This window comes from Anas acuta, chromosome Z (assembly GCF_963932015.1).
Source record: "Anas acuta chromosome Z, bAnaAcu1.1, whole genome shotgun sequence".
Taxonomy (NCBI): Eukaryota; Metazoa; Chordata; class Aves; order Anseriformes; family Anatidae; genus Anas; species Anas acuta.
In genome coordinates this window covers 4,207,659-4,230,589 of record NC_089017.1, presented here as the reverse complement: position 1 = coordinate 4,230,589, position 22,931 = coordinate 4,207,659, and the positions used below count along the sequence as shown (strand labels likewise).

Here is a 22,931-nt window from a genome sequence, read left to right as displayed (position 1 = left end):
GTGCAGGGCTGTGAGGTTGCCATGGCAGTGCAGTGCGCTGGGTAGCACAGGGCTTGGAGCTGGGAACTCCAGGGTAGTCTCTCTGTGTTACCAGCTGACGTGGGGAGCTGTCAGCATGCTACTTGGGAAATGTGAAATAGCGCGGCGTGCTTAACTCTGTTACGAACACTAATTGTCTTGGAACATTGCCTCTCAGCATGGCAAATGTCACTTCCCTCAAGGAACTGGGACAGCTGCAGTAACTTCTCAGCAAATAAGCAGCTGATGGTGTATGGTGGAGTAATTTTTAGACTCTTCTCAGTGTTTGCACTTGGCGACCTTCTCCAGAGCTTGTATTTGTGGTAAACTCCAACAGCAGAGCAGTGTGGGGCTGAGTCAAACTCCTGAGGCTCAGAACATGTTGGTATTCTCTGAAGTGATACTCTGAAAGGTGAGGTTCAACCAGCTGCCTGGGATGAATTCTTTTATTCAAGAAATTTCAGTGGATGAAGGGGTCCCTTTGTTAATGAAGAAGTATTTTGCAGCACATGAACGCACATTTTGTGTCTTGGCTCTTCAATATCAGCCTTCTCCAGCAAGAGACAGACATCTTTTCTATTTGAGCAGAAATCAGATTAGGTTCAGGATCATGTAACATATAGTTATCTTTGGCATTTTCATGGGAATCCAGTTCAAGTGGACTGCAAATGCCATGCTATGAAGAGTAGCTGTATCTGCTGAGACATTAGTTGGTATTGAGTTGCTTTCTTTGTGGGGCAACCATAATATATTAGGATTTATGATGTTTTCCTGCATCCATCCATTTTAGTCTGACAACTTCTGGAGAAGTTGTGAGTGTGGTTTTGTGGTCCAGAAGTGGTACAGAGGCACCAAATATATCATAAATAGCAAGATCCTTTACTAATATTCAGAGGCAAGTATTAGCGCAGCTGTTCACAGGCAGAGTCTTGAAGTGCAACCCTGTCTTCTTCTTAAGCGCTCATAAATCTATGGTCATGTTCTTGGTAGAGATATGGGAGATGATGCGAGTGGGCATCATCAGAGATGAGGTTAATTTAGAAAAAATATCATTTTTTATCATAAAACTTTAACTCTGGAGTGGTAGTTACTAAATACAGGAGTATCAAAACATAGACTTCCATAGTAAATTTCATTTTATTACGTAGTTATCTATGTAATGGCCTGTAACTGTGGTTCAAGCATCAAAGCCAAGTGTTGAAATTGCTTCTGTTCCAGTAAACTTATTTTAATGTAAAATGAATGTAGAAGAGGAAGTGTTAATCCTTTCCCTGTAGCACGTCAGTGCTTGTTGTGTTGGTTCTCTTCAAGAAACTGGAGAGAAGACAGTGATACCAGGAGATATTCTTAAAAGGATATTGTTACTTTTTATGAACTTTATTGGATGTTTGCATTTTTTTTCAGGCAACAGCAGAACAGATTCGCCTTGCTCAGATGATCTACGATAAGAACGACGCAGATTTTGAAGATAAAGTGAAACAAGTATGTTTCTAACTGTACAGACTTCCCATGCCTTGCACTAAGGTGTCTCTACGGTGGCTTACATTTCAGAGTTAGTGACTGTTTCTGATTTTAGATGAAATCTTTTTTGGACCTACATTAGTTTAGCTAGGAAAAGGTGCTCTTATTGCATTGTAAAATTCTGTTTATAAGACATTGTGTGGTAATTCAGCTCTGGCTGCGTAGTTAAACTAGTGTATTGTCCTTTGTAGATGAGCCGTTCAGCCAAAAATCATCTGTGCTGATGTCTCTTGCAGATTCTGTATCTCTAATACGTTCCTAATACTTAATGATCTTTAGAATAAAGAGTGCATTCAGCTTGCCTGCATGTACATGCACAGGGGAGAAATTTGTCACCTGTGTAAACGGAGTTTACTAAAACATTGGCTGTTTTTCAGGAAAAGTAAAAATCTAGTCATAGCTTAAAGGTGAATTGGTGTGTGGTGTGTAGTTTTCTTAACCTGACCTCCCAGATCTGTATATGAAAATGGTAGAATTACACTGTGAAAATGAAATCTCACACCATTTCCTCTATCATGCTGAGCTTTGGATATATATATTCAGGCTTCCACTATGCTGTTAGAGCTGAGGTCATTAATTCAAGCAGTACTGAGGATTCAGCTACCTGTTCTGCTCAGGGTATTGGTGTTTTTATCTTAGTGAGCATGTCACAACTCATGTAGAATGTAGGAACGCACTCAGAAGGAGAGAAGAGTTATTGTGAACGCGTTGACACAGCAGAGGCAGATTTCTCGATTTCCTTCCCTTTTTAAAACCTATCAGTCACTGTTAACTGCTCTTTGTTCTTGTTTATAAACCTGTTTTGTTGCTGCACTAGAAGTCCTATATATCCTGAAGCAAAGGGACCTCAAACAATAGTGCCTGTAGCTCTGTCGGCTGGATGAATGATAAGAGTTAAATTCTGCTTAGGAAATGTACAACATTTCACATGTACATACATATTTCTAGCTCGTGTTCTTTTTTTTCTGTGTGGGGGTACTGTATGCCCCCTGACAGGCTGTTTATATCCATTCCCCCCTCCTCAGGTTGTGTACTGCAGGCCCACAAAGCATAGCTCAGTACCAGCTCTCCTTAAGCAGTCATCACATAGCCTGTTTGTGTGGTCTTATGCTACAACGGATTGAAGGAACTGAGCTGACTGGAGAAGTTAACCTCTTTCTCAGTCTGGATGTTTTTCCAGGTGGATCTGTTCTCTACCACAGTTTATTTTATGGTTGTGCTCACACAGTGAGATAAAGTGGAGAGATAGTGGAGCTGTCCTGGTTTCTGGTGTCTTTACCCGCATACAGGTATCTCTAGGGTGACGGCATTTGCTTGCAACTGTAGACATAAAGGAAAAAAGTGCAAGAGGGTGTTTTCTTCATTACTATTTAAACTTCTGTATAATCCTGCTTCTTACCTGAACCCTAAGCAGATCTGTGAAATGTAGATAACTTTATTTAGGATTTTGGATTGCTCTGACACATAGCTGCATACTTTCTTCAAATCTATGATGAATCTTTCTTCAAATCTCTTACGATGATACTTTGGATATTTTAACATGTGACTTTTGCTGCCAGCTTATGGAGGTGACGGGGAAAAACCAGGATGAGTGCATAGTGGCATTACACGACTGTAATGGGGATGTGAACAGAGCTATCAACATACTGCTGGAAGGAAGTTCAGACACGGTAAGGTTTTACTTCTCTATTAAACTGCTCTTATTTTTTGTTGTGGCTACCTACGCTGAGAAAATGATTGGGAAAGTCATATTTAAGAAGCTTTTGATTTCCATGTCTCCACTGAAATTTTTCTGGAGGAAATGGGCACCAGGGAAGCTTCTCTGTCTTGTGCATAAGAGCTGAAACTTGAAAATGTTGTGGGTGTTCTGCTGGTCTCCTATAGAGTCGTCCAGCTTTTGTAGACGAGCTACTATTTTCTGTGCAGCAGAGCTCAGTGGGGCATTGTCCTGTGTTCTGCTGACCTGTTTGCAGTTACTCTGTAGCACCTCCACAATCCTGAGACCGGAGGTGATACCGTGTTCCACAAAGGGAAATCTTTGTAAACCTAAAAAGGAAGGCGTATACTTGAAATCATGTAAATTTTGTAGGTACCCATTGCAAGTATTGAGGGTGGAGGAGGTTTCCACATCTGAAAGATGCATCAAAAACTAAGAGTGGCACAAGAGAATACAGAAAGTAGTTGCTTCTGTTGTTGCGTTGCTCATTAGGCTTACTTTATGGAGAAAGTGAAAGAGGAAATTGAACTGTGTATATAGGAACAATGTTAAGGTTTCATAGCATGTTTTTTATCCCGAGAGTTTTCAGGAAATTGTGGTTGAAGTTCTTGCTGGAAGGACTTCTAACAGCTTATCTGAGACAGTCAAATAGTCTCTCTATCTCATAAATTGAGAAAAAAGCCTGGACTTCCTTACTTTACTGTCAAATGTTCAGTACTTCCTGTGATTTATCAGGATGTGTTTTATTGCTTAGGAAACAAACCCCCCTACCCCCAAATCTAGGCCACGTACCATTCTAACCAAGGGGACTTTCTTATTAAGCACAGAAGTGTGTAATGCCAAGTGAGTGGGTAAGTTGATAGGATAAGAGAGAATCTCACCTGGATTAAATCTATATTGGCAATGTGCTATCCATTTTTGTGTTCTCTTGTATTTATCTTCTAGTTGACAATAGTTTTCTGGTTGAAGAGAATGTTAAATGCTTTCTTACTTCAGCAGACTGTTATAAGTGATCATGACATGGAAGAAACTCTCTGAACTCATCCATCAGTAAAAGCCAACAACATATCCATGTTCTGCTGTGTTGGCAAGTCCCTCTGAACCCATTGTTCTCAGTATAGAAAATGCAACTCAGATACAGAGAACATGAAGGGCTTAATGAGGAAGGAGGAAAATATTAATTAGAAAGGTCTACATCAGTGTGTGAAGGCACATTCCTTATGGAAGTATGGACCTCCAACTTGAAGGGTTCATTGTGAGGCCATTATACTTCAAAACAACTTCACAATTGATTTGGTATAAAGTTGGAAGCAGATGTAATACTTGTTCTGAATGCAGATTCCTGAATCTCTTTCTAGCTTCACTTGGCTTTGATGCACTATGTATTTTTTTTTTTACCTCATATGGAAGAATATGTATCTATCTAGTTTGAGGAATTAGAAAAGCAGGGAGTAATGGCTATGGAGTCTATTTATAATTTCTTTGATGCTCCGCCAGCTTTTTTTTTTTTTTAACGCTGTGATCCTTAAGGCTTTGTACTCTCATTTAAAGACTTTTCAGTTGCAACTGTTGTGATAGTCTGGCTTTGGAGGAGAGTAGAGAAGGGCATGCTTCTTTGCCCAGGACTTGTGTTCATTTAGCTTCCTACAGGAGTAAGAGCCATTTTATGCCCAACCGTGTTTTAGTTTCTAAAACTTGTGAAGGTGGATTAAAGGGGTAACCCTTCAGATTCCTTTTCCGCCTACATCCCAAGATCAGGGCAGCGAGAAGGGTTCTGTTACATATTTTCATGGGCTAGGTCCTCAACTGTAATTCGGGTTGCCTCAGGAATCCTCAACTGAAATTGTAGTTTGCAAAGGTTTTGATGGTCTATGATGCATACCCATGTCCAGAGACAGTGCTATTCCTAACTTCTCAAAGTTTTCTTCCACATGATACTGATTTTTCTCCTTATATAGATAATAGTAAATAACTTCATAAATCTTGAAATCCTTATAGTTGTCTGAAATTCTTCCTTGTGGTAAAGCGTGGATCTGATGCTTTCATAGTTCTTAATATGATCGAAATACCAGTAAAGAGGCTTACAACAGTCTCTTTAAGATTTGTGGAATCATCTGTTTTTGGAGATTTCTTAAAACAACTGAAGATCACTTGGCACCACACCCATTAGCAAAACAGTGCATTCTGAACCATCTAGATTTGTTTTTTAACTTGTCAGTGCAGTTATTTATTGTCCTTCAAAGTATCTCTGAAACCCTTGGAGGGTCTTAGCGTGCAATGCAGTTACACAGGCTGTGCCATGTGAAGCTGGGTGATAGTTACTGGAGGAGACCAAGTTTTCTGTCATACAAATAATGTGACATTGCTTAAACAAGTAGTTTTGTTCTCCTAATCAGCACCATCTCTGCTTTAGCCAAGTTGTCTTATGGCAGTGTAGTCTTCAATACCAGAGATGGAATTGAAAACTGACTTGAGCTTCTTTCTCACCTGTACCTCTACAAAAAATTAATAACCATTCTCTTTTAGTACTTAATCTCTCAGACAAGACACTAAAACATTGAGTTTATACTAGCAAACTGCTTTGCCTACCTGTTTGTTCAGTAACGTTTTTATTTTTTTTTAATTCTAGACAGTTTGGATTAGCTGGTCACTGCCTACCTTGAGAGGGCTTTTAAGTTGCTGTTGTCTGAATTGAGAAGAGATCACAGGACCCAAATTACTGATAGCCAACCTTTTTTTGATGCCTGTTGTGAAGCCATGGGCTTTATCTAGTGCTTCACAGTTGACGGCACCTTATCTGCATATGCAGTTTTCGTGCTTGAATACCTTATCCAGACTATAAGCTCCTAGAGGTGGAGACATTAAAGGCATCTGCCATCTTAATGGTTTACAAATAATACCTTTCTTCTTTGCTTTGCAACTATGGCTCAATAGACTAACCATGCAATTGCATAATGAGTTGCTGTGCTATTCTTAGCAAGTATTTTAGTCATTTTGTTTTCAACTCCTACAGATGCTCATATGGAGTTGATATTATTTGTGAGTTTATTTTGGGGTTGGATTTTTATGTTAAAGCTGAGATCTGTTTGTACCTTGGTACTCTGTCTTGTTTAGTCATAGTATTTCTTGAATTTTGCTCAATGTGATGAGCTGTAGCTGTAAATGGATTTTTTTGTCTTATGCCCCCAGTTTTCTCAAATTCTTAGTCTGCTGTTCTGTCTCTTGCTGCTTGAGCTTGAGTATGTCTGGATAACTTTTTTCCGTAGACCATGTACTTCTTCACATCAGTGTCTTGTTAAACGATGCTTGGAAGATATTTTTTCATTTCCTTGTAAGAAAAGATAGCTCTATGTTTGCTCCCTTGCTAGATTTACGGAGGTATTACTGGTGTGGTATTATATAAATACATGTTTTTTTCCCCATGACCTGGCGGGGTGAGAGGCAGAAGTATACAGAGAAGCTTCTTCCTTTTTGATTTTTGTTTCTAATTCTATTCTATCCAAATAGACTTCTTGGGAGACTGTAGGGGGAAAGAAGAAAAGCCTTGGAAAAGAAAGTTCAGAAAACAAAGAGAACAGAGAAAAACGAGGGGACAGAGAAGTGAGTCGTGGACGGGGAAGTTCCAACAGACGGGGAAGAGGAGGCAGCCGTGGCCGAGAGTGTACGTACAGGGGGTTCATTTTTAAAAGCTTCAGGCATTTTTCTTGCAGGTGCAGCTGGTTGAGAGCAAATGCTTAATGGAATAAAAACATCAAGAGTTATAGCTCAGTGCCTAAGTGGTTATAACTTGTTTACATGACAGGTATGCTTGATCTTGATGACTTAGTTTTGGGATGGTCTGTGCTTCTATTTTTCAGAGAACTAAGTTTAAGTTCCTTTTTTGATTTATTAATCTTGTACCTAATGTTTTCTTTATTTAAGTTTTATAATTGAGTCTTTGTAAGACTGCTTGAGAGCAAGTATTTCACTGCACAGCTGGTACACTTTTTTGTTTCTTCTAATGAAAAAAATACCCCGCTTTGACTGCATCTCCTTTTATGAGAGGGAGAACGTGAAGATGTTCTCATCTTCTCATAAGGGGAACGAAAAGACTGGGATCATTATTAATCTCTAACAAGTATTACTGATGTAACTCAGCCACAGGTGAGTTACTACAATAGAGAAAGTGCTTTGTGAACTGAAACGTTAAAAAGTAAAGGCTACAGTTTGCATAGGTGCAATAGGACCTTGTGTAAAGAAGGACTAATATTTTCCGAATTCAGTAGTATCACATTAAATTACCATTACATAACCTTTTTCTTGTAAGTTTTATCAGCAATGTGTAAGCTGCGCGTATTGCCTATAAGAGCCATCAACAGCACTGATAAATGAGCAGAGAATGGAGGGAGATGAAAAAAACACAATACTTTTCCTTTAGAAGTGGGGAAAATATTTACAATATTAGCAGACTTTTTAAATTATTGGAATATTTTAAAACATTTTGCCATTGAAGGCATTGTGAAGCTCTGTTAGATTAGAGTAACATCAAAAATGAAAGTCAGAGGCAAGATTTTTGCCAGAACTATATGCTGCTTGTTTCTTTCCTAAACTGAAAGTAAAGATTTTCAGATGGTTACCAGATCTTGATGTTTCCTTTCCACCTTTTTATGCATGCGTTAATGGTTTTGTTGCTGCTATTAGGACAAACTGTGCAGTACAAAATACTCAGCAGTGTTTTAAGTGGACAGTCGTCTTTTTTCTTCAGGGAGCCAGCCATCTTTCAGAATACCTACTCAGCAGTTTACCATGAAGTAGAAATTGCAGTGCTTTTCAAACACCTAGCCTTCTGTCATCATCCTTCGCTGACTTAAATACAGAGGAGAGTTAAGTTCTGGCTGCGGAGGGATGTGACACTGGCAGACAGGAGATCTGGTGTTCTTGGTTATTCCTTATTCTTTCACTGTTGCCAACTAACACATCAAGAAAGTGAAGTTTGAGGCAATTCATTTATTCCCAATTTAGAGAGGTGAGATTATAATTAATATAATAACGTAGGCTGCAAAACACTGCATGTCAAAAAAAAAAAAAGCGTCTGATATGTTTCTCTCTTATTTGATATTTTCCCTTTTTAATTGTCAAATTCCAAGTAAGCAACTTGCTTGCGGCTAGGCCTGCAAAGAAGAGCAGTGACAGATATTTTGACAATGCCACTCCGAAAATCTTACCTTTCCGTGTTGGGATTCAATTTAAGCAGATGGCTATATTGTCTTATGTATGAGTCTCTAAATTTTTGCTTAAGCTGTCTTTTCTCCACAGTTAGAGCTGAAGAGAATGGAGTGGACAACAATCAAGGAGACAGGCCTTCAGACCGTGGAAAACGTGGCCGTGGGAGAGGTGAGATGGTGGTGGCATTGGTGGGGGACTGGCCCTGATTTCATTTCCTGAAATGGAATTCCCCCCGACACCCTTTATGTGTTCAATTAAAAAGCTTAAGCATTTGGTTATCCTTTGATTCCATAAGCACTTCAACCACCTTTAATTTAGGTACTTGCCACCCCCCATAATCCTTTCTATTTGTGATCTTAGAATGACTTAAAGGTGACTGGTATCAATTATTTTACCATATTTTTGTGTGGTAGGCTGGTGTGCTCTTGCTTCTGAGAGCTGTTTTCCCAGATTGAATAATGCCAGCCTGGGGGTTGGAGTGCACTGGGCTCCTCAAGATGTACCTTGGCAGCAGGAGAGTACAAGATTCCATCTGTGGAGCTCCTGATTTGATGTGTGTTTGTGCCATTTCTTTGGTGTGGATCCTGTTGTTAGGTTTGTGTTCTGTTTTTGGTACCCTGTCAGAGAACACTAGCCACCTTGGAGGCTTTTTGGTGAGAGAAGTTTGGCATGAAGTTGTTGATGAGGAGAGCTGTGGAGTAGGTAGAATTGCATGCCCTGAAGAAGAGAGGGAAGATGTTGGCAATAGACTTGGTGTGGAATCAAGGGATGCATAGTTTGTTTGGATTTTCATGGGATTTGAGTGCAAAGAAGCTTGTTTTTCTTGAAGCAAGAGAGGAAGGGAAATGGGTAACCTGGGGTTGTACTGAGAGATGGGTGTGAAGTTAAACTGATAAAGTGCACAGCAGGGCAAACAAACTTAGTAATGTCTGAGTTGCAGAAAAATGTTTCTACCTTCAGAAGGACTCTTCTCTTTGGAATATCCGGTAACAAGGCATTCAGTGACTGGCCCATCCAACTTCATTGTCTCCAAATCTGTATCTTGAAGGAGTGGAAAAATGCAAAGACGTGTAGCTTCCAGAGGGTTTTGAGTGACTTGGTTGTGCATGTAATTAGCAGGCATGAAATGGCTTGTGCAGAGGTAGCTTTGCAGGGGAGGGTGTGGCATATAGCGTCATAGGTGGAACTTGAGGCTTTAAGTATTTGCTCTATAAAATAATTCTTTATACAAGTTGTAAATAAAAAGGTAGGATTTTTTAAGTTGTTGGGTGGAACTCAGAGGTTATATTCAAGTTCTGTCTATTTTTGATTTGTTTTATGAACAATTCATTATGTTCATTGCCAACTCTGTAGTTCTCCAGATGAAGACATACTGTCATGTCTCAAGCCTTAAATCATCACATGGCACTTAAATCATCAGTATCAAACTGACATACCTGACTGAAGAAACAGGAACAACTTAAACCAATTTCTGTTCACTGAGTTACTGTATACAGTGTGTCTGTATCTACTGAATACTTAGACTCTATGTTCATGTTAACAAGTGTCCTGATGAAGTCTCCTCAATTGTCTGTGATAAATCCTTTGAATGGCCTCAGGATCATTATATTACAAGTGTGTGTATTATACCTAATTTAATTTTATAATGCAAGCCCTTGAAATCGGCAGGAATTACATAAAGCTGTGTAATTCACTTAGTATTTCAAGGATGCATGACCTTCTTTCTTTGGTTATTAGTAGATATTAAAAAAAAAATCTTCTTGCTGTTCTATTCAGGAGTCTTTATTTGCTGTTACACAAAATAGTCAGATTTGGGGATAAAGTACTTCAGCTAAAAGTAAACAGATTGGTAATCACAACAGAGCCCTCTTTTTAGAAAAGTTTCATGCAATTTGTGTGTAGGAATCTAGGCAACATATACAAAATTAGGGGTCAGCTAATATCCAAACAACGCACTCTAGCTATTTTAAGGTACCTTCTCAGGCTGGAATTATCTTACTGGCTGCTTTCTAGGGGAAGATTTGCTGGGCCATCGCATTACTGGTTCATTGTAGAAAAACCTAATTTTAAGAAGTGACATGCACTGAAACAAGCAGAAGTGGGATGGATTCTGTGGTGATAGTGTACTATCTATTGGGGGAAGAAAAAAGTGAAGCTTGATTCTGAGAATTCAGCTTTAATGCATTAGGCATTAGCATGTGCAGTAGATCTTCTGTTAAGGACTGTGACATTCTTTGCAACTCTAAAGGGTAGTAGGTAGACAGCATATAAACAGTGCTGGTTGCTGGAACACAGGAGAGCAGTGATTTGAAGTAGATATGCATTACTGAGTGATTAAGAGAAAGCAAAGTGTGCTGCAGGATGCGATTTGGGACACATCCCAGCTGGAATTGCTCTGCTTCTCAGCTGTTAATCTGTGCTTGCTAAACTGTGTGTAAACTTTGATTTGCGGAGTCAAGGAACTTAGATGGGAAGGCGACGTTAAAAACCTATCTTTCTACAGCTAGATTTATTGAATGAGCTTAATTTCGCTGTAAAAAAAAAAAATTATAATGGTGATTGATAATTGTATCCAAATGGTTATATTTGATGGTTATATCTTCAAAACTCTTGGTTCTTGAAAGATTCCCTTTATTTGTGTTTCAGTCAGCTGCAGTGCTATATAAAGTAAAGAACTGTACAGGCATAAAACTTCATGTTGCTGTTTGTACTATTCCCACATGTTCAGCTTTAAGTGCAGGTCTGGTTTTCCCCCTCTTCCACCCCATGTTGAAAAGGGAGTGGTAGAACAAGAAAAAAGGCTTTGAAGGGTACTGGGGAGATTGCCTTTATGGTATGTGAGGAACAAGCGGAGTAGGACTTTGCAGGCTGCAAAAGAAAAGGGTTATGGTAGAGATCTGTAAAGTTTCTAGCAAAAGTTCTGTGGGGAGATGAATTAATTACTCATGCAAATATGAGAGTGATGGGGTATTAAAACAGTAAGTTACAGGATCAGAATGAACTTCAGGAAGTGGTTTCATATATGAAGTTAACCTGAGGAACTCTTTACTTAAGGTCTTGTGGATTCTGAAAATTTATATATGGGAAGTTTTGACCAAATGTATTCAAAAAAAAAAAGAACCACAGGAAAAACAAAACAACAACAAAAAACAAACCAAAATGATAAACAATGCCCAATGAATGAGGCTGGTGAATTACGTAAATTGTATGGCTCAGGAAGTGTCTGAACCACAAATGGCTGTAGATCAGGACTGTGTCCAGAGGAATGGTGGTGTGGTTTCAGCTCTTATATGTTTCCACAGACATTGACCTCAGCCAATGACAATATCATAGATAGATGAACTTTTTGGCTTCATTCAGCATGGAAATTGTTAGATTCATGTGTAACAACTCACCTCATTTGCAAAGTCAAAGTGGATTTGTCACTTCAATTCTGTTCCTAAATTCCCTTCCTTTTCATTCTTCCAGACCAATGTGCATATAGCAAAAATGTGGAGACCAACAACAAATTCATTCTAGCAGCACAGAAATAAAAGTGAAAAGGGAAAACATGAGGTTTTAATTTTGGACTTAAAGTACTTGACAAGGAACCTTTCAAACATTTACTGGCTATGTAAGAAAATAGAGCAGTGTATCCTTTTTGTAAATATCAGACCAGTCTAAATTGTTGATCTCTTTTTTTCCTTAATTTTTAAAACTAAAAAATAGGTGATGGGGAAGAAAATGAGCTTCTGTAACCAGAATTGCATGTCTAAACATTTTCTTGTTTTAAAAGCTTAGCACAGTTGGCACAGAACATGTTTTGGATTTGCTTTGCCAGAACTAGTAAGGATGTTGTTTTTCTAAAACATGAATGCAGAGCAGACCTTCTGAAGGTCACAGTTTGAAGTCTGTTTAGTTTTGCTGTAGTTAGCATTATGTATTTTTTTTTGAGCTTACATATTTTTTAAAGAGATTAACCAGAACTTTAACATAAGTTACTTTTTTCTTTTGATGCAAATTTGGAGTTGAAAGTTTTCTGCACTTCCTTTTAAAGATCGTTATTAGAGCACATGCAGTATATAAAACTGATGTGATGCTCCTAGCTTTATGATGACTAATAAGAAAAATGATTTGAATTATTACCTAGAACATCGGTGTTTATTTTGGTAGCATGAAGTACACAGAATATGAGCTTTTTATATGCTTAGCTTTATCTATTCATAGGGCTTAGGCCTCTGTTATCTCATCTTCCACTGGAGATTGGCTGGCTGTGTGTTTCCTGAACATGGGTTTGGGCTGTCCAACTACTCTGTAGTCTGACATAAACACAGCTCTTCAGTATTACCTGCTCTTCCAGTCTGTTTCCTTTCCCTTTCAGCTATTCTTAGGCCTCTTTCTTAACCTTGATAATATTTTTGTCTTATTTAAACTTGTCAGTGTGAAAATCTTAGTTTTGAAATAGAGTATGTGTGTTCACTTGGAAGGATTTAAGGCTGTAAACTATTTTTTCTATAAAGTAGGCTATTAAATTAATGGGATAGTTCCATTCAGCCTGTGGGACTACACATTCATCTTGTGGACACTTTCAGTGTACATTTGTTTTGGGTAAGAAGCTCTGAGTGAGCTGAACCATTCTTCCCGTGTAGGGAAGTATCAGAGTTAACGCTCGTTTTGTGATTATGGGAGTTTTGAACTCCCAGTGTGTTTTACTGGAAGCAGAAGATCTCCCCACCTGCCTGGATACGACTGCTTTCTTTACTGGAATGCATGCAAGAAATTAACTGTAAAGTGACCAGGTGATGCCATTGTGAACCTAGTTGACTGAGATGTGCTGGAGAGCATAAAGGAAACAACAAGCAGTTGAACAGAGTTAAAATGTTAAAACAAAATGTTTTAAATATTTCATCACTTAAAGTTATGACATTGGATAGGGCAGTAGCAGGAATGTTAATCGGAATTGACTTTAAACGTAGTTCCCCACTCTTGGTTTCCTGGAACAGAAATGAGTAAGCAATGTTGCCTTGATGTTTTAGCCTGTTGTTTGTAGATCCAAGTGGAAAGGAATGAAGAAGTTTTATAAGCGTTTACATGAGATAGAGTAGTAATATTATTCTTTACTTGTTGTTGCTTTTGTGTTTAATGTGCTGATTGATTGTAAGAAAATCTATTCCTGTAATCTTAGTGGAAGATATAATGAGCTACTGCCAAGTCACTTGTTCTCTTTGTGGGTAGATTAAAAATGTTGATAGAAGAATAGATGATAGTTACCAGAGGGGGGAAAAAAAAGCTTTTGGAAACATTGACCATTATAATTGAAACCATATCTTCTTTGTGTTAAACCTTTCTGCCAGTGTAAATTGGAATTACTGCTGGGAGGAATTAATCCAGTCTGTCCCCTGATGCAGTTGGAAATTGATTAAGTTTAAAACTAACCAAGCCAAAAAAAGAAAAAAATGGGGAGGCAGCATGGTAGCTGGGGATGACAGGTCTACCTGATCTTCACTGACACCTGTGTGAAGGTGACTGCTTTTCTGGCATTGAACAAGCAGGGATCTGGTTCAGAAAGCTGATCCAACAATGACCTAATCGTTTTATTTTCTGATGGTCATTTTGTGGTCAGTGGTTGTATTTGCAAATCTGTCTGTGCAAGAGAGATGACAGCTTGGGATCACAGGTGAGGATGGCTTCTGTTGTAGTAGTTCTCATTTAAATGGGTTTAAGCTGCTATGAAACTGCATGCTTGGGATTTGTGTTGCTGAATTGCAGTGTGAAGCGCTGTTTGCTCACAGACCTTTTAGTCACCGTTAAAAAGCATGAAAAGCTTGCAAATACATGATGGAAATTCACAGTTCCTTCATAACTGTAACTTCTCTGTATTGTTAAATAGCGCCTTCTAAGTATTTTAAGGCCATGTTTTAATTTTGGCAGCTGTGAGAAGTAACTTTCTTAGCATGAGAATTTAAGAATATTTTAGTGACCTGGTTGTGTCAAAGAGAGTATCAGCACTTCCCGTGGGCATCTTGCATTAATGACTATGATATATGAGACCACATCCGAGCTGAGTTAGTCTTTCACTGGTGTGTACTCGCTGTCCCATATTTTGAATTAGTTCTCCATAAGTATCTTTTCTAACTTCGAATTCACTGTTTCCTGTAACCCTAAAGGTTTGATGCTTCCATTTAGTCTTCATTGGTATGGTTTTATTTACGTTTGGTAAAGTTTTAATGAATTTTTGTTTCGATAAAAAGCATTGACACAGTTTTGTGAAGTTAAGGGAACCCACTGAGGTTCAAGTTCAGGATTAGCTTCCCAAGTGATCTGATACAGACAGATCTTTGCTGGCTAGTAGTCTAAGACTTGTATCTTCGTAAACAGTGTGATTTCCTTCATATACAAAGTACTTTAAAGTTAGAGATTCTTATTGTTGCTTTTAGCTGGTAATTTATTGTGCAGGTGCTGATACAGCATCTTACATACGCCTCAGTTGCTACAACCATCTTCTGCTATATACTAAGGTTGGTCTTTGGGATTTTTGAACTTGAGAGGCTGGGAAAGCGTTACTTCCTTTCATGCCAGCTATTCTAGCTGATATCTCTGTATCTGATGTCTGCCTCAGTCAAACATTGCTGCTTGGCTGTTTGTGTTTTGCAGCTCCTCATCTGTTTCATAGCTGAGCTTTTCCAAAAACATGTTGGCCTCTGTTCTGTGCTCCATTAATAAATGCTGCAGTGGTTTCTGTCTTCATGGGTCTGAGTGCTGTGACCACTTAATGCCATGGACCAGCTCCCCAGACTTCACCTCTGTGTTCCTGTCCCACAAAAATGCCATGTGTGCCTAGATGGAAATCCTTCTTCTGCAGATTTTCACATCTTCCCTGTAGCTACCAGTATCTTGTGTAGAGTATGGGTAAACGTTTTCTGACAAAACGTGGATAAAGCTGTCCTGGTATCTTGATGCTTCTGAGAAGTCCTTAAAAATGTAGGTAGCAAACATTTTAAATAACCAGAAATGTCTTTCAAAACTTGCACAGTGAACTAGGCCAAGGGGGAGAATGAGTGGTGAGCAGAGGGAAAGGAAAGTCATTAGAAAAGGAGCTTCCTGAACTGGTTTTACCATGTCCTGGAGCTACTGTTCTAACTTATTTTAAATGGTCCCCTGAAAATAAGGGGTAATTTTGATCCAAATTCAAGCTGCCTATCCTAGGTAATTCTGATGTTTGGAGAACCAGTGCATCACTGACTTAAGATTATAATATTTGTATTCTGGTAAACTTATAGTTGCTTGCAGACTTGTAATTACTGCATAATTTTGTCATTAAAATAGATATCGCTTTGTTCTTAGTCTGCAGTTCTTGACCTGCTCCTGTCCTTGTAATATGAAACAATCACAGTCATTCTGAAAAAAAAAAAAAACAAACACAACTGGATAGGCCTCAGATATTAATATCCTAAAAAAGGCATAAAAATAGAATCATTGTAGAAGATACTACCTGTAAGAAATGACTTTCTAGGGGTTTATGTAGAGCTGTACGGTATGGGCGTTTAAGTAATAAAATCTAATGCCTTGTTGGCACTATGCTGCATGCAAAAATAAAGCCATTGACTGGAATAAGAAGCTTGTGAACTGAGACTGGAATCAAAATGTGGGACAACAAATTTTTGTTGTTTGAATAGAAACAAACTTTTGTGGGTGATAATGGGAGTTGTGTGAGTAATCTGAACTGAGTAATCATCATGTCAGTGACTATGAGTAAGGGGCAAGGAAATGTGTTTGCAGGTAGGAGAAAGTGCAAGAAGGTAGAGGTGGGCAAGGGAGGCCGATGGAAAGAAGGAAATAAATGGTGTACTTAAATGTTCTTGTCACCAACAAGGAATGACAAGAAATTTCTGGAGAGACCAGACCATGCATGAGGGCTGGGCTATGAGAGCTGTGTAAGCAAGAGTGAGAAATTAGAGACTAATTTTTGAACAATGGCGACTGATTTGGCAATGGCAGCCTCATTTGGGATGAGGCTTTAGGTAAGTCCTTTTGTTAGAACTTTGAGCTACTTCTCTAGTTACGGAAAAGCCAGCAAAGAATGGAAGTCCTACTGAAACATGCAGCATGACTTGCATATGCTAGGGAAACATTCTCCTGTGAGAAAATTTGGGAAGGATATATTTTTTCTGTGGTAGTTTGCTTCGATCATAATATTTTCTAATGTGACAGACTAGTGACTGGCTCCTTCTCTGCTGTTGCTGTTAAACGGTGTTTTCTCTCCTAGGGTTTGGACGTGGCAGAGGGAGAGGAGCGGGGAGGTTTTCAGCCCAAGGCATGGGGTAAGAAACATGCAGAGCACAGATTTCGGGGAGGATCAAACTCAGTGGCAACACTGTTTGCCACTGTATGTATTAATATTGCTTTATGTATGATAAATCACTACAGATGCAAAAATTCATAGATCTGTTAGTTAATATCTGGATTATTTTTGTCTTAAATCAGTGTTTGACTGGACACGTCTGTAGAACCCTAATCTAAGTTCACTTGATGTTAATGTATCAAACTTGGAAAAACCCATTTGTACCTATCAGTAAGAGCCACATAGTGCCTAGGAGGCTCAAAGTGCTGTGTGGTGCTTATTGTCCTAGGTACATTGGAAAAGGTATTTGTTTCAGTGGAATGTGTGAGTCCTAAATAAAAATAGGAAGACAAGTGATTATAAGCGCTCTCCTGTTTTTGAGGTTTCATGCTTTCACTGTTTGGGCATGCATGTACCTGAAAACAATCAACGGTAGTTACTCAGTAGTTCTAAAGATTCTTTTTTTTGACAGAATAACTTGATTCAGAGAATCAAGCCTCCATTACTGCCAGTGTTTGCCCTAAATGACATTCATGTAACATTGGTGATGTCGTGGTGAACAGAAGGCTAATTCTACTTCTCTAATAATCCTTCTTGTTCACAGTCCATATGATGAACTGAAAGGAGGTTCTTCTGTAATCTTTCACCTGTTATCTGCATCTGTGTTTTTGGCCTTGGTGTCAGGAGTGCATTCTGAAATCTTACTGATGTTCTGACTGCTGTCTGCACAAGTGTGGTACTCTGAAATTATATGATACTGGTTACTTATCAGTCAGCCACCAAGAAACTATCATCTGAGAAAGGCTTAGAGCTAAAGCATTATAATAAAGCATTATGAAGCGTTATAATCTAATGCTTTAGAGGATGGGGAGGAGTAGGTATGCTGTTAACTGCATTTTCAGGAATTCTTGTTCTGGTTCGGTTTCTCTACAGTTTCCTTGCTTTTTTTTCTTCTTCCTTTTCTCTTTTCTCCCTTTTTTATCCATGTCTGCTCATAGAGGAAAAAATTCTTTGGAAACCAAAATGATCAAGATAAATATTTGTGGAAATCAAGATGTTAAATCTAATACAACTTCAGCTAAAAATGATGGCACTTTTTGTTCAATGAATGACCCATGTGTTCTCTTCCATTTCTTAACTTTTAAAACTCTAGGACATTTAACCCTGCAGACTATACGGAGTCTTCTGCCACTGATGGCTTTGGGACAAAATCAGAGATTTGGGAGACTGGTCAGAATGATGCAGATGATGGAACTGGTAAGATGCTTCCAGAAGTGGAAGGATTGGAATGAAGACCTGTAGCAAATTGCAGTTAAAATAACTGTTCTGTTAGTGTTCAGCTACCTTGTGAAAATGTGAATACATCTCATGTGGCACAGACAGTAGTTCATTTTTGTAGCTTTGCTGCTGCTAAATTGTAGAGCAGGTGCTGTAGCCCACATGACTCTCCAGTTAAATTCAGGGCAAGGCAATTTGCAATCTTTTGTTTTATCACTAACAATCCCTTGAGAGACAAAGGGTGATTGGAAGAGTTATTGGAAGAACCTTGTATGTAAAGAATCTTAAGTGCTGCTTAAGATTTCACCTAATTGTAGTTAAGGTTGCAAGTGCCACTGAAAATGATTAGTTCACAGGCATTGAGCAGTAGGATCTGAATATCTAAGTAGAAGAAAAAGGAAAAAACTATTGATAAATATAAATCTACTTTGTGACACTGAGATGTCTGTGGAAGCTCTGCCTGTACAACATACGATGTACAACATAGGAACTTGAGCATGTGAGTTTCTGGGATAGAGGAGAGTTCCAAGATCTGGCACCTTCGAAGAGAATTATTAACTAAAACATGAGTAGGCACTTGAACAGAAGCCAGAAGAGCAGTCTGCCTCTCTGAAGATAGAGGCAGCTGTATGTTGCTCTATGAAGTGTGCACTCCTGGCTAAAAGCAAGAGACAAGACGGTCTGGAAAGGAACCACTTCACAGTCATATCATGGTGATTCAGAAATGAAGAATATGACCTGTTTGTGACGTGGAAAAACAAGATTGTTGCTTCTTGTAGCCTGTGGCAGGAGATGAAGACCAAGGGAAGGCTGTGCCATGATGGAGAAATTCATGTATGTTATTATCCACACTTGGAAAACACTGGCTGACAGGAGAGACTTTTTGTTTTTAAAGCCCCAGTAAAGAGTGACTCTTCTGATCCTTTCATTACTGAAGCCAGCTGAGAAGATTTTTTTTCACAACCTCTGTCAAGTGTGGAAGGAAAAGACTGATACTGGAGGCCAGTGTGTGCTTGGTGGAGCACTGCAGTGAGCCCCTTGAGGTGCAGCTTTCTAAACTTCATAAAAGCCACTTATCACGTAACTGGACAAGGCAGTAAGAGGCTCAGCGTTCAGGCAGTCTTATTAGACAGCTGTCTTGTCACTCGAGAGCTGCTTCCTGGCAGACCAATGTGGGAGAGTGGCACTGAGGACATTAATGATCATTGGATGGGGAGCTCTTTTGCGAAATAGGGCATCTTTCCAGGAAATTGCATTTTAAAAGATTTGGTGGTGTAGCATAAACAGGAGCATGCCTTTTACTTTCACTCATGTTAGTTTTTCAAATATGTTTATCAGGTAAGGAGTTACAAAGGCAGTTAAAAAATACCCTTAAGAATGCTGATGCTTGCTGTATGGTAGTGGAGGACAAGATACGTTGTCACAAACATAATCGAAGCAATAAGGTTTAATGAATGGAAGCAATAAGGTTGTCTGACTAAAGACAGGCAAGAAAGGCATGAGGAGGCTGGAGCAGAGGTAGAAAATTCCCTGGTTATTTATTAATGATCACAGTTAGGAGGCTGTGGTTTATAAAAGACTTCGGCTTGTGTTCTGCTTCCCAAGTGAGCCTGAATGGTGGTGACCCTCCCTGTGAGCTTGTAGCCTTTGTATGCCACCTGCCTGCAACCTCTCCCTTTTGTGGGCATCTCCTCAGTCTTCAGTAATGGAAAAATTCTGCCCATGAGTGAGTGGATGCAGCTGAACAGATCCCCAGGAGAGTGTGAATGAGTCCACACAAGGGGTTTGCTGCTAAGGAAATAGTGGAGATTGAAAGCACGCCAGCCTGCGTGTGTGTGTGGAACTTGTTTTTTGATGCCATGTCCATTTTTGCTGTTAGGCCCTATGCATGTCAGCAAGAATTGCATCGGATTTCAGTGAAGCAACTTAAGGCATGTATGGGATGTTGGGGACTGTGAGGAGAGGTTTTCTTGGCCTAGTTGGCTCTTAGGTGTATGAGTGTAGGGGGTTTCCTGCAATATAGGGGTGTTTGTCAATGTAGGGAGTTTCCTGTGCAATAATTTAGTGAGTGGAAATCTGAAGTAGATGACTGTGAATGTTCTTTATGGATGCCAAATACCTTTCTGCTGCTAATCTTCTTTAACTTTCAGTGCAAAGGCACTGTAACTGACAGAACAAAGTCAAAATGCCTGTGTGTACATATCAGTATAGGCAGAGAATTTTATTTTGTTGTTTCTTCTTCAGACAAGTGCTAGGAATGTCAGAAAATAATCTGATGTATACACCTCCTCCCCATTTTTTTTTTTTTATTAAGAGTAGGTTTAAAATTGAGTAACTTAGTTTTACCTGAGAGGAGAGGGCTTTCAACCTTGTGCTGGAAAGCATCTTGAGGGTGGTTAAAGAGGAGGTTGCAGCTGGGGCAGCAGTTTTCAAGCAGAAGTGGGAGTGCTGGGAAGGAAGAGAGGAGAGGGGAAGGAGCCGCAGACAAGGTGCGGGGCAGGAAGCAGGTTGTACAGAGTTGAGCTGTTATTTGGCTTGTTCAACATACCTACTAGGGTTTTAGGGTTTAGGGTTTTTTAGTTCCTTTTAATTTACAGTGCTTTTATGTTAGTTACAGATCAGAAGTCCCAGTAAAGAGTCATGTGAAGATGCTAGACATGAACCAGAGGACGAGTGTATGCATGGAGAGCTGTAAAGCCTGCAGTAGGCTGGTGAATGTCATAACAGTATAAACAGGGAAAAGGCAGAGTGGAAATCCTTCTTTATTTCTTATTACCCAGTCCCATAGTGTCTTTTGCTTGCAATTCCAGCAAAAAGCATATAGTGGGCAACTACGTGGAGACGCTGAGCCAGTTTTGAATATTAAAATGTTTTCTGAAGACAGCTCCACAGAGAACTTAAACTTGGAGGATGAATATTTACAAAGTATTTCCTCTTTAAGCCAATGCTGGGAGAGGATTAACTTAAAAAAAAAAAAAATCCATTAAAAACAAACAAACAATTTGTTCCAGAAATGTTGTTGCTTCCATGTGTGCTTCCAAAGTGCTCTAGAACCTCGTACCCTGAATCATTGCTGATGCTGGAGGAATTGCAGCAGCCTGAGTGAGAGGGTTTTTTGGAGGCATTGTTTTGTAGTTCTGTAGAACAGCTAGCTGTCTCTTTGGTAGTAAAACTTAGTGTTAATAGTTGAAATAGAGAATAAAAGGCAAATCCTAATGGTTTATAATGTTTTTGTGTAACTATTCCAAATAATTCAGCATCCTAGTTCTTATAGAAGTAATGTTCTACAGAAAAACAAAGGGAAGGGACGGGTAGAGGGAAACAAAATGACCAAGTTTTATCCAAAAGGGGTTAGACTTGAACAATTCAACTGATGCTTTCTTAGAGGCATGAGGCATGCTGAGTTTTCATTTTCTTACCTTTTTTTTTCTGTTTGTTCAAGGCAATGGGAGATCTTGAACAACAAATTGCACCAGTTCTTAAAAAATAAATTAGGATGGAGGTGCTCACTTTTCAGAGTAGACTATAAACAATGGATATTTTATTCTGGTAATTTACTGTTACCTTAGCTTTGGTAGTGTTTCATAAATTTCACAGAAAAACTTTATTCATACCACCTTGGTTATAAGCAGCTTAAAATGACTCTGAAAGTGAAGAATGACAACCAAGAAAGAAAGAAACTAAATTCTAGTGTATCTGTCCAATGGGAAGAAGGGAAATGGGTAGCTTGGAAGTCTCATGGAAGCTGTTTCCTTAGGACTGCTGTAGGAGTCAGAAGGAACACTTAAAGGAATCACTCAGATCATTTGAAGATGTGGATGTAACCCAGAAGAAAAGGATTAGTATATTTATTAATACTCATATATTTATTAATACTTTATTAATATTTGAGATAGACCAAAATAAAATAATTTTGGGGCAAATACATAGGGCCGAATAAAAAAGGGGGGGGAGGGAGAAGTGGCAGGAAGTGAGGAATTGGAGGAAAATATTTGAAGCTGTACCAAAGCCATATTTTATACTTCTGATTGGCTTTATGACTTTCTGAAATTGATCTTTTTTGCAGAAGAAAACACAAAACAGTCAGACATGGGAGTGTATATTGAAGCTGATAGACAAGGATCCTTGAAAACACAAAGCATAATTTCAGTGGAAAACAGAACCGTTAAACAGTAATACTTCACAAAGCATGGGGGTAAAGGTTGGGAAGAGAATTTATGGAGCTACAATAACACCAGGGTGGATTATGGACAAAAAGGAAATTGTTAGACTTGTGGCAAGATCAGACTTAGAAGCCTGTCAATAGCAGGAAGCTGTTAGCAGTGGGGATTTAAGTCAGAGAAGAGCAATAAAACACCTGACGTTGGAAGGATTGATTTTTGTAAGGCAATGTGTTAATAAGTGACAATGATGAACTTAGCCTGGGTCAACTAATAAAAGAGTGAAGGGTTGTGTTCAGTGTTGGAAAGGAGTGAATGCACAGAAGTGTAGTCGTGAGTAGAAGCAATGGATAAAAGTTCACATGGAGTGTTAGGAAAATGTCCCAGTGTTATTCCAAACAGCTCCAGTCTCCAAAAGGTGTGGTGAGGAACGCAAGGGGCTCAGGCATGGTTTGCCTGAGGCTTTTATTTCTTTGTTTTACCAGGTTCTGAGCTCCCTTGGGCAGCTCTGGCACAAATTGCAAGGTGTGTCTGCTGCAGAGATGGTCCTTGCTCTGTGTAACGTGAAATAAATCCAAGTAGGGCAAAGAGGGGATGAATTTCTATAAAGAAGAAATATCAGAGGAAAGGGTCATGTGCTGGCCAGGAGAGGGAGAAGAAAAACTCTCTCTAGAGTCCTGTTCATGAGGCTTTGCCTCCTTTCTAGATGTCC

At 39.1% G+C, this 22,931-nt stretch overlaps 1 protein-coding gene across 5 annotated transcripts in view; it reads left to right on the top strand.

The window, feature by feature from the left end:
• LOC137847972 (ubiquitin-associated protein 2-like) overlaps positions 1-18,088 on the top strand; it is a 41,048-nt gene extending 22,960 nt beyond the window's left edge. For all 5 annotated transcript variants that reach the window (XM_068666719.1, XM_068666721.1, XM_068666720.1 and 2 more), the window contains exons 3-8: positions 1,423-1,500; positions 3,099-3,209; positions 6,764-6,917; positions 8,552-8,629; positions 16,707-16,761; positions 17,935-18,088. In XM_068666719.1, coding sequence (XP_068522820.1) covers positions 1,423-1,500; positions 3,099-3,209; positions 6,764-6,917; positions 8,552-8,629; positions 16,707-16,761; positions 17,935-18,073 — 615 coding nt within the window. In that variant the 3' untranslated portion in view covers positions 18,074-18,088. The remainder of the gene's footprint in view (positions 1-1,422; positions 1,501-3,098; positions 3,210-6,763; positions 6,918-8,551; positions 8,630-16,706; positions 16,762-17,934) is intronic.
• The last annotated feature ends 4,843 nt before the right edge of the window (positions 18,089-22,931 follow it).